The following is an 11,761-nucleotide window of genomic DNA, read 5'->3' on the forward strand; positions in this document are numbered from 1 at the left end:
TGGGTGTCCTAGACGCCTGCAAATACCTGTTGAAAGTAGGTAGCATCGTTGTTATTATCATTAAACATGTTGGGGTATCAACACACTGACCAGACCTACCCCCTTACTTTCTAGGAAATACTCATTTATTTCACTACTCAGCAGACACAGATGGTTAACGACACAAGATCGTCATAAGTTGCTACACAGAATCGTCCAGTGCACGTAGTTGCAGTAGCCTACCTAACAGTTACAGCTAACTGTCAAGTGACGATCAATTCCCTTTAATAAACAGCTCCAGTGCTGACCTAGCTCACAATTAGCTACATTGAGTCAACGTCATAAGCAAGCAGCTCTAACTTCAGCGAGTGACGTTACCAGTAGTCAATTGTATCTTTGTAGGTTTTTTGTTTGCTAATATTTGAGCAACAAAACTAGCAAAATTAGGTGCTGAGTTGGTTAGCTTAAAGTTAGCTAAATACTCGACTTTATCAAACACCTTCGATGAAAGTCAACAACTACCACTTAAATTGCTCCTTGCTCAGACACTACTGTCCACTTATGAATCGGGGTAAAGCCTATAGTAAATGTACTAATAGGGAAGTAAGTTTTACAAGCTAGCGCTAACTCCTGCTCTGCTGTAACGATACTGTGTATGAGAGCTATCAGGAAATAGCCGGAGCCCGTCTACAAGCCATCTGTCCTAGATGGAAATGAATGTATCCTTTCGAGTTATACTTTTTATCTAACACATCAAATGAATTACGTGGCCGAAATACATACCAGCTCATTTTGAGTGAACTTTTATCCGGTTTCAATGGGTAGTTTTATTATCTTCCGAAGACCTCATCCCTTCCTAGCTGTCAACAGCCAGCCATTTAACAGGAAGTCCGGAGCTAAGCCGCTCGTGTTTCCTCTAAGTAAGTGTGTTGACATAAAGAAGTAAAGCGAAAAATAAAACTTTAAAACGTTGTACTGTATTAATAATGTTATATTCGACCCCTAATGCTGACATATTTTCCCCCCTGCCGTGTGCTTATAATGCATGCATATTCACCTAGTTAATGCACGTGCGTGTGCACGCGACCACAGAGATCCAAATCCACAGAAGGCAAGTGATATTTTTCTTTATTCAAGTACTTACATAGAAATAACAAAACAATTGCATTACAACAAATTGGAGTGCCAAGTAAACAGGGGAGCACATGTCCCCATATCAAGGATATAGTAAAATTCATTTCAATATTCAGCTCATCATAAAAGGACCTTATTATAAGGTAATGAAAACATGAAATAGGCTAAGGACATCCACAACATTTCAAACAAGACCTTGTTTTATTGAACAAAAAGAAAGAAAAAAAAGAAGCCAACAGAAAAGCTATCCCAGTGTGTGTTTTCAATTGTCTGTCTTGAATTGTTGTTAGGTTTATCCCATTTCACCTTATGTGTCTTTTATTTTCATGCATAATAAAGAAATGAGGACCACCCACTGCATCTGAGGGAATCACTTTGGAACATTTCCGTGCACATGCAAACATGAGGATATACTGGAATGAAAAGGAAACACAACACTACGGAAAAAGAGTGAGTATCGACTCCATCTGAACACCACAGTGTCACTGTTGAAGACCACAAAATCCCTGAAGCCACTCTGTAGTCCATAAAATGACACTTGACTGTCATATCTACATAATAATGAAATCTCTCCAAAGGCGAGTTTTTGTTGTTTGTTTTTTTAATCCTATAATTATTACTTGTCAAGTACTAGACCAAGCCTTTTGTCTTGCCCAGGGCCAACTTCACGAAGCCTAAATCAAACAGTTAAACACAAACATTAGCACAAGGCTGCCCTGAAATGAAAGCGGACTGAGGTCACATTTATGATTTGTTGCTCCTGTAGAGTGCTCATTACATATTGTTTTTGATCAGCCAACCCTGCAACCCAGTTTTGGCGCAAAGATGGCTGCTGTTGTTGGCTCCTATCCAACATGTAGCCGAGAATGAGGATGAGGCAAATTCCAATTTCAGATCGTGCAATAGCCCACATTTAGACAATAGAACATAACAAAAAAAAAAGTCTTGGAGAAGCAATATTGAGAAGGGGTTGTTTCTTAGTTTGTTTAACAAGTCATTGACGTAATCTATATGTCATAGATCACACAAGGATTATTGTCCAGAATAATGTCGCAGCCTGTTGTATTTCAACCACAATACTATACTGAGGGAGTGGGATGGAGGGGATCATATCAATTTTACAAAATATCTGTCTATTACAAAAGTATCACAAAACAAAAGAGAGAAACACAGTGAGATGATACGACTGATGAAATATTGAGTCTGCAAAGTTGTAATTACATGGCTTCATTTAGACGTGGAAATAGTTTGGTGCAGCCTATCATTCTTGAACTCAAAGCAACATAAACACAGTTTTTCTCTTAGAGCTAGCCACATTCTGTATATTATAATTAAAAACATCCATTCTCACCAGCAAAATGTCAAATGAAGAGCACACACAAGAGTGTAATTTCAACGTGACTCGGATTGTATACAACATTTTAATATTCTAGATAGAGATTATAGATAAATATTTTGTATTTCTAATCACCTTATGAAATATATATTTTGTCGTAACTCCATCGCGCTGTCTGCTACATGCTTTTTTCATTGGAGGCCTTTACTCATTGCAATATTTCACCTGGCAAATCTTGATCTGATATTTGAATCTGAGTTATAATCACGCCAATTACCTGGAATCAGTAAGAAAAGCTGTGTCATGCAAAGTGAACAAAGTCAAGTTTTCAGTTTGATAAGTTGTGATTTTCATTTCAGTTAGACTCTTGGGATGAGCTCAAAGAAATCCCATTTGTCGACAACCATCCATGCACTAAACATAATGTATCATATAAAACTATTTATTTAAATGTTACACTTAGATATTACAGTATTTGTGTACTGTTAAACTGTGTGAAAAATTGCAAGGAGATCTGTTTATTTACCCATGTAAATGAGTTGAAAAAAGACTCTGAGGCCAAATTAATTGGAAAATAAGTGGACACTTGCCAGGAAACTCAGCAGTGAAAACAGATTGTTCTAGGGAAGGGAAATCATGGTCTTGTAAGCTTGTTTCTGTATGCACTCTGTTCTCTGTGGCACTGCTTCTCTCAACCTTTCTTTTGACCTATGCATTTGTCAGTCGCAATATTGTTTTGCCAGCTGATAACAATGTTTATATAAATTCTCAGCCCTGCATATTTTTTTTTAATAGTCATAGAGCACAGCCAGAAATATTGTCAGTTAAAGTCGATGGAGCGAAGAATGTTTTCTTTTTAAAAAGAAGAAGTTTATCTGGTCTTATCAGGTTCTATCTTAGCACATGAAAAAAGGTTGTTAATCCTCAATTAATACGTGAGCAGTAATGGAATAAATGTGACTTATTTGTTTTTACCAATATTTTTAGACATATTGGTTTTAAACGCACTACCCTGACAGGAGTTAATACCTCATGATTTTCAAAATATGCAGTTTAATTCATTCCGTAGTTTTCAATTCAACCGTTTATTACATAATGTATTGGTTTTTGACTAAAAGTGTAATAAATAGATTGTAATGGATGGAAATGAACATCCATTTGCGCATTTGTCAATATTGTTATAGTGCACTTTTGAGATCCTATAGCAGCCTATGTAAGAGATGAGCCTACAGAAAATGTTTCATGGAATGATATAAAAAGGGATTTACTACTGGTGGGACAAAGATCAAGAAGGAACCAAACCACATATATAAAAATATATCCATTGCCCTGTTATCTATTTTGTTGAAGAAAGGATCTAATCATTTAGTCACTTAACCAGCTGCGAACAACCAGTGTTTTCTATACATTGGGGCAAATGTGTTAATTGAAATAACTGATCGCGACTTTTAGAGATACACAAAATGTAAAAAATCTTGTTGTTTATTTAGAGAACACATTAGTGCTTCCTTAAACCATTTACCATTTTAAAACTTACAGATGATGCAAATGCTATTATTCTTTTTTACTTTTATGTAAGATAATACACCATATTTGGCACTATCGTAGTGCTCCAAAAAGATTTGCAATAACCAATGACAACAAAATATTCGCTAGCGTTACTACATTACTAAAAGCGTTAAGACACATTCTGCTCAAGCATTCAATCAGTTGAAAGTTCTTGTTTATGCAGAAATATGTATTTACAAAGTGTGCATGAGGCATGCACATATGGATATGCACAATTTAATACTGAGTTATGGTGTATTTTTAAACTTGAGTACAAAAGTGACCCTACTGTAGCTACCTGCATACATGTCTGTGTGATGTACAAAAATGAACCACTCCTTAGTTTACAACTCAGCCTTTCTAGTAGAAAATATGTAAACATGGACTTGGACATTTTGAATTTTCTCTTACCATTTGCTGCTCATCTTTTGGTGACTTAAACCAAGTAGTTTTGTCTTTTTACACTGTGAATCCTCAGTCATCTTTGCTTCCATATACTGCTGGTTTGCAACCCAGTTTAATTTATTTAAGTAGTACAGTCTGTGCTCTTTGTTGATTTGATTTACGGGTTGGTGGCATATGTCATGAATATTTTGCATATAATTGCAGAGCTCGAGAAAACTGGACAAAAAAACAGTATTTGTATAAAAAACAACAAAAATATACATTATGTCCCTCAGTGACAACAAATAAATAAGTATTGGCAAAGGCATTGCTTGCAGCAGGCATGTTTGTATTATAGGTACAGGTTACAGGAAAGGACATCAGTATGCTTTGTGTTACTATTTAGTCATTGTCTAAATTCAACCAATTTTTTGCAGTTAAATTAAAAAAGGATACTTTTTTAAAATCCGATCTTTCCTTCAACTCAACATGTTTGCTAAGCTGATATCACTGTTATGTTTGGCAAATGTCAGGCACAATAAAAAAGAACAAGGATGGCTGTATCACCACAATACATTTGGCACATTCTTTTAAGACAACAACATTCAAATTGAAAATAAAAAACACAACACTTCAACAAAAAAACAACAACAAAAAGACAGTCACGTGCCACTAATAAGGTATCCATGACCGTACACAAATATAACCAATTGCACTTTTAAACAGCCTAATAAAATGAATGCATACTTCCCAGACAACTAACCCATTAACCATTGTGACATTTTAATTCTGCGTATTTTGGCCTCTTCAATGGATTCTGGCTTCCTTCCAATTAAGAAATTTGTAGTAAAATTACAAAAGTGTATCATAAAACCTATAGATACACAGTGGCCTTTTGGACAGAATGTGCCAACATGCCCTTCTTTGTGTGGTCACTGTGTTACAGTAGCTGAGGCTCTGAGTTACTTGAAAGCGAAAGGCATAGCAGACTTTTCCCTCTTACCTACACTAAAGGCATCCATCTCAAAATAGAAGGAACTGAAAAGAGCAGGGGATGTAAAAGAGAGGAAAAGAGTCACCTATTTATCTTATAGTGGAGGTGAACCCTTCTCCCCAAGTCTCTTAATGGGGCACGGTGAGGCTCCAGTCCAAGTGCACGTAGTGACGGTCATGATGCTCCCACTGTCGGCCCCCCACAGGAGCTGGTTGGCGAGCTGTGGCTCCCAGCTGCCCCACTGCTCTTGTCTGCTGGCTTCTTGTCCTTCTGTTTCAGGTGAACCTTTGCGTGTCTCTTTCGCTCGTCACTTCTGGCAAACTTGCGTCCACAGAACTCACAGGAGAAGGGTTTCTCGCCTGTGTGCGTGCGGATGTGTGTGGTCAAGTGGTCACTCCGGCTGAAGGAGCGCATGCATATTCGACACTGGAAGGGCTTGTGGCCCGTGTGGATGCGAAGGTGACGCGTGAGCTCATCCGAGCGCGAAAAGCGTCTGTCACAGTTCTCCGCCGGACAGGCGTGTGGCCGCTCGTGGACGGGGGTTTTGCTTGGACGGTTGGGGTACTTCCGTGGACGAATGGGTTTGAGGGTGAGAGTCTGTGGTGGTGGGTGGTGGTGCTGAGGAGGGTGCTGCTGCCCACCAAGGTAACCTGGGTGAATCTGCTGCTTGTCTTTGAATGCTCTGATGGTCTCCAGGGGCGTGATGGGCGGAGGGTTGACTCGAATGGGGTCCATGCTCTGAAAGGGCTTGTGCTCCATCACGCCAACGTCCCCCTGATGATGGAAGAGGTTGTAGTCGGGGATCATGGAGAAAAGGCTGCCATCCATGGAGGCTTTGGATGTGGAGTGATAGTCATTGCCAGGGTATGCTAAAGCCGTGCTGGTGGCGGGGCTGTGGTGGAAGGAGACCTGGTCCTGGTACAGGTCACCGCAGGTGGAATAGGCAGGCAGCGGTGGACCGTACACCTGCTCCATATCTGACGTCTGTCCGCCCATAACGCCTGCAGAGGATGAAGTCTGCGTAGTCACCGTGCCGGGTGATGGAGAGACGCCCAGGATCCCGGCACTGACCAGACTGATAATGTTGTTATCAGAACACCAGCCAGAGCCGCCGATTCCACCTGAAGGAGGAGTGTCAAAGGCAAACTTGCCCAGATAAGTGACAGTCTGCCCGCTGCGGTTGGACTGGAAGCTGGATCCATACTGAATCTCTGCGGAAGTTTTCTCACTTCCCATGCCCAGATCCATGATATTATCTAGATAAAAGCAAATAAAAAAACAGACATGAACAGATCATCCACATTGTTGCTCAGACATGAATATGAAATGTAATCAGCTGGAAAGAAAAGCCTGCAAAAGTAGAAATGTGGCTGAAAAAGTTGTGAAAAATCCACTATGTCAATTTATATGAACCTCAAGTGGCAGTCCTTGGTTTTTCCAAAATTCAGCGTTGCTGCATGTCTCTGTAATAGTATGCCAACAAGAGATCAAAAATAGTAGAAGTCCAATACAGTTCATGAAGAAATGTGAGCGCTGTCAGACCTGCAAGTTAAGTGAGTGACTGCTGCATGTGAGACAGTGGTGTGTGTGTCTCTCTCTCTCTCAGATCCCACAAGCTCTCATAAATCAAGACCTAAACACCCCCTTTGATCCAGTCATTGTGTCCCTCAGGAGGACAGCCAAACTGAATGGCAAGATCTGATTTCTTTACAGCAGGGAGGATTAGAAGGCAGACGCCACATCTATCACGCTCAGGGATTCAAAATACATTCTCAGCAAAGAACATATGCACATAATGGGGGTAACATTTGGAAGTGTTTCCTATCCAATCTCCGCATTACTGAGCTTATCACCATTTTCACAAAATTCCTTGATATTTTCATGGCAACAAATCTTACTCTTCACACTGAATACACACACTCTCACATGCTTAAATTATTTCCAAGGTGCCATAAAAACCATCAAATGTGTTCGTGCAAAATGTGGATACATTTATGTGCATATCATGCTCTGAAGGATCAATGTACGACGTTTGACATGGATTCCTTCTTAAAAACAAGTCGAAGCGGACATGACTTTTCATTTGGAGGAAATCAAACACGCACGGGTGCTTATATTCTCACTGCAAGTAATTACAGCCGACTGGAATTTGGCTAAAGGCAAATCATAATGAAACAAAAAAATTATGTATAATGCACAATATCATTCAACACATTTAGACATGGACATATTTTTTTCTAAGGGGGGTGGAGTGGTGTGACATTTAAAAAATAAGACTAAGATTAATGATTTTATTCTAAATATTTAGTCTTCTGGAGGTAATTCGAGCTGTGGGACATTTAGACAGACTGAGGGGAATGAAATCAAGTCACCACTCTTTTCTTATAGATCAGTGGTGAATTGCAAAGCACACACCTGCTCCACCTGTAAAATCACAGTGTGGTACTTTCAAATAAAATTCTTGTGCGTTTCCAAAAAATAGCATAGGCCAACTTGCAAGAAATTACATGAATACACATTAAGGAGTTTGTCATGTGAATTCAATGATTAGACGTATTTAAAACAGCGACACACACATCTGCAAAATCTTTTTTTTCTATTCAGTTTCATTCAATTTCTTTAAATTTGTCCTGTCAGGTGTATGATAAAATACATTTTATGACCCTGTTTATTAAGAAATGTATTATGTCACATGCATGCCATGATCTTGTATTTAAATAACTTACTAAATAAACGAAGACATATTTCTAAGACCACGCGCTGGGTTTTTTAATTTAACGCACACTTCCTCGGTTAATAAAGGAGGAATATTTCGTCTTATATGCAAACTGAGGTATTGTTTTAATTTGTGAACAGAAAACTTGAGCATACCAAAATCATTCATGACCGAAGTTCAACAAAGTAAATGTAAACTGGGATTTTCTAATAGGCTACGTGCCGCACTGACCCATCACCTCAGAAGGTGAGCCTGTGCCATTAGTGATTGATTAAATGCCAACACGCAGCCGAACCAACAAGTCCTATTTATGTAGGCGTCTGAATTAATCAGAAATATACATTAATCTGGACTAAGCAATAAATCAATCCGTATCTCCGGCCTCGCGATTTAGTGAATAAGGTGGTTCACGGGCCTGGCGTCTAAGTATGTTTTTCATATGGAAAAGCAGCCACACACACGCCTACTGAAATCCAATCTGTGACATGTTAATAGAGTTGTGAATGAAAGTCATTGTCTAAAGATGTTGACCTATCTCTGCGGGTTTATATTACACATGAAAAAAATGGCATTTGTAGTTTCACCATAATAATCAGATACGTTTTCCAATAAACCTACAGATTTCAGTTTCAATCAGTAGCCGATTGCGTTTTAAGAGGACGTTTTAGTGCGTAAAGCAAACCTTAATTACACAGCCATTCATACCACATTTCCTCAAACACACACTCTCAGTTTAGGAGAATAACAAACACTATAAATGCGATAGATTTGCTTAAATGTATACATTTTCCCGATGATTTAAAAAAAATAAGTTTTTACATGAGTCCAGTTGCCTTTTTCATGCTGCGTTTGAAATCCTGACATTTCGGGTGTACGGACACGGGTACAAATAATAGAAACAGAAAGAATATCACATGGCTGGACCTGAAAGTCGGTCAAATTTAAATTGATATTTGGCTGTGTTACACCTGACCCCGAAGTATTCAGTACGGGAATTTGCTTTTGTGCGCAACAGACGGAGCGCAAACAGGTGCTCCGAGCCCTGAGAGAGACAACTGTTGCCTTTTTGCGCATCACATTTTGAAACACTTTCATCTAAACACACTCGGAAAAAGTAGAACATTGAAATCTTACCTGTGTTCATTTGCGAATAGTGGTTTATAGACTCCGTAGTGGTGAAAATATTCATAGAAGTCGGGATGTCCTCTTCTGGGTAGAGACTGTCAGGGATCGTGTTTATTAAACTGCTCATGTTAAGAGGGAGCTTCTCCGCTAGTTTCCCTGTCATAGCAGTTATTTTCAGTCCGACATTTATAGAGGGACAACGCGCAGGTATCCAAGTAGTTTACACTCACACTCACACACACAAGACGCGGTGGTTTCTCTAAGTGAATAACACAGGTGCGGATCAGGCGTGGAAGAAAAGGAGTCAGGGATGGATCCTGTTGCTGTAGCTATCCAAGTATCCCGCGGAGGACGAGCAGCGCTGGATGTCTCCTCCAGTGTGATCAGAGACTAGTGTTGTTATTAATCTGATCACTGTAGAAGCTGATGGGTTGCTTGTGGGGGAATTTGAAGTCTGTGAATCAATGGAGGAGGTGGTGGTGGTGTTGGTTGCACAAGAGCGGCTCTACTCGCTCTATTGGAGCTGGATAGGGGACTCCAGTTTGCCTGTATTAAATAGGGGGATGGAACATTTGCGTGACGTAGATGACCATATATGGACAGAGCGCCCCAGCGCCAGGTTCTCCGCGCGTCAGTCGGTGGAAACTATAGTGGAGGCAAAAGGCTCCGACAGATAGAGCTACAAAGTTTACTACTAAAAACTACATGGTACCTCCAGCAGCGTCCGTCTTCGGGATGAGCCCGCTGTACTCCTGGGCTCCTGTGCTTGTGGAAAACATGACAGCTTGTTATCTTTGTTTTTGTCAGATATTACGGAGTTCTGTGGGCTATCAGGCACACTGGGAGCTATGCATGCAGCTGATTGTGTCTGTGAGAGAACGAGTGTGATAGCTGCACTCATAAATCAATTTAGTTAGCCTATTATATCTAAACACATTTAGTTGACATAATTGTAATACTGAACTTATATTGGATGGTTTTACTTTGAAAATACTTTTTGTCAGAAAAAAAACTTCGACTTTTGATAGTGTCAGTGCCTCCAATATGCTTTTTGCATTTGTGCATACACACTTTGTGCCGTTCAAACCCTCTTTTCATGCAGAAGCACTTACAAAGACGGTAGTCGACGAAGTTAATCGTTTGTAAATATTGCATGCGCATTGTAAATCCTCAGGCTTGCTTTGACTTGGAGCCCAAGTGACCGCTTAAGTGGAAACCCCAAATAAGGCAGTGTCCGGCCCCGCCCCTTCATGTCTGTATTTGGACATGAGAGTTCCGGGTGAAGTAGTAGTGGAAAAGTGATCGGAAGCCACAGACGCTCATAAGAGATGACAGTGGACACAGCGTCATGGGTCGCTTTTCCCCAATTTGCGAACTTGCAAAAAAACATACACTGTTTGTTTTAAAAAGTTCCCCTTATGATTCGGTTTGTCACCAAATAAATAAATTAATAAAAACTAAGAATGACTGACAACGTGTGGATTGATTCACTAATTTCAAATGTAGCCTATGTAACACAACACTTTTATTCTCTGGATTTAAAGTTCAGTGAAGTTATCCTCATCTTGGTTATGAACTTTATTCCCTTTCTGCTGTAGCTGCAACAATATAGAAACACACAGGGCCTTTGCAGAACACAGAAAATATTGAATGAAATGTCATTGCCTGAATATTCAGACTTGATAAATTAATAGTACCTCAATGAACCAGAAGTGTAAACAGTGTGTGGGAGAATGAGTCTGAATCATGCTCTGTGTTTAGGGGGCTTACACAGAGCAGCCAGTGATCTTGTCTGTCTCATTTCCACAGACAAGTCCTCAATGTGTACGTCTGTGTGTGTTTTTATGAGAAGCAGTCGTGGCAGCAGGCACAGACGAGTCCTCTTGGGGTGTCATGCTCCCAGTCTTGTACCTTGAATCAGCCAAATACACAACAATGGTACTGATGGACATGGACTTGGTTTAAAATTCAACTCCCTTTTGTCGCACTAAAGATTTTCTGTTGACTTCATATTTTGCCACAGACTGACTCACTACCTAAACTGGCTCACTGTATCACTTTTTGCACATTGCAGAGGTCTTGTGTTCGAATTACTCACAGAGTTAAAGCTAATGGTCGCAAGTCAACCCTCTGCATAAACAGTATGCAGCTGTTAGCCTGTTATCAGACCTTATTAAAACACATATTGAGTGGTTTTATATTTATTTTATCAAAACTGGATTGCATTTCAGTTTAACATATGTATGTTAAGAGGCTGTAATTGTAGTAGGCTACATTCATGTAAAAAGATAAAGTTTGGATGGGATGGGGCACACACCAAATAGATCTGAGAGTGAATGTACATATGCACACAAGTATGTATTCCTTAATTGTATACTATTGCATAATTAAATTGAACCAGGAATGTATTGGATAAACTTGGTTTGGACTAAAAAACAGGAGAGCATGACAGTATACTGTAATGCCTTGACCTATTGCCTCATAAATTACAGTTCAAACATTTAGACTTATATAAATGTGTAAAAGGTGTGTCTGTTGCTCCTGT

General features: G+C 39.7%; 2 protein-coding genes across 2 annotated transcripts in view; both read right to left on the reverse strand.

The window, feature by feature from the left end:
* Positions 1-868, reverse strand: part of bin3 (bridging integrator 3) — a 33,295-nt gene extending 32,427 nt beyond the window's left edge. The window contains exon 1 of the mRNA XM_080040446.1: positions 763-868. Coding sequence (XP_079896572.1) covers positions 763-770 — 8 coding nt within the window. The 5' untranslated portion in view covers positions 771-868. The remainder of the gene's footprint in view (positions 1-762) is intronic.
* A 344-nt stretch (positions 869-1,212) lies between these two features.
* On the reverse strand, positions 1,213-9,721 carry egr3 (early growth response 3). Its single transcript, XM_080038375.1, has 2 exons — positions 9,226-9,721; positions 1,213-6,631 (listed from the first exon to the last, which is right to left on the reverse strand). The coding sequence occupies exons 1-2, from the start codon at positions 9,377-9,379 to the stop codon at positions 5,550-5,552; spliced, it is 1,236 nt and encodes a 411-aa protein (XP_079894501.1). The 5' UTR covers positions 9,380-9,721; the 3' UTR covers positions 1,213-5,549.
* Between the last annotated feature and the right edge of the window lie 2,040 nt (positions 9,722-11,761).

This window comes from Ammodytes marinus, assembly GCF_949987685.1.
Source record: "Ammodytes marinus genome assembly, chromosome: 2".
In the NCBI taxonomy this organism is placed as follows: Eukaryota; Metazoa; Chordata; class Actinopteri; order Uranoscopiformes; family Ammodytidae; genus Ammodytes; species Ammodytes marinus.

Bases quoted from the DNA above. Each gene is read 5' to 3' on its own strand.
- egr3 (XM_080038375.1), bottom strand. From the start codon at position 9,379: ATGACAGGGAAACTAGCGGAGAAGCTCCCTCTTAACATGAGCAGTTTA. The intron at 6,632-9,225 runs GTAAGATTTCAA...GCTTTTATCTAG, and splicing joins CTATTCGCAAATGAACACAG to ATAATATCATGGATCTGGGC.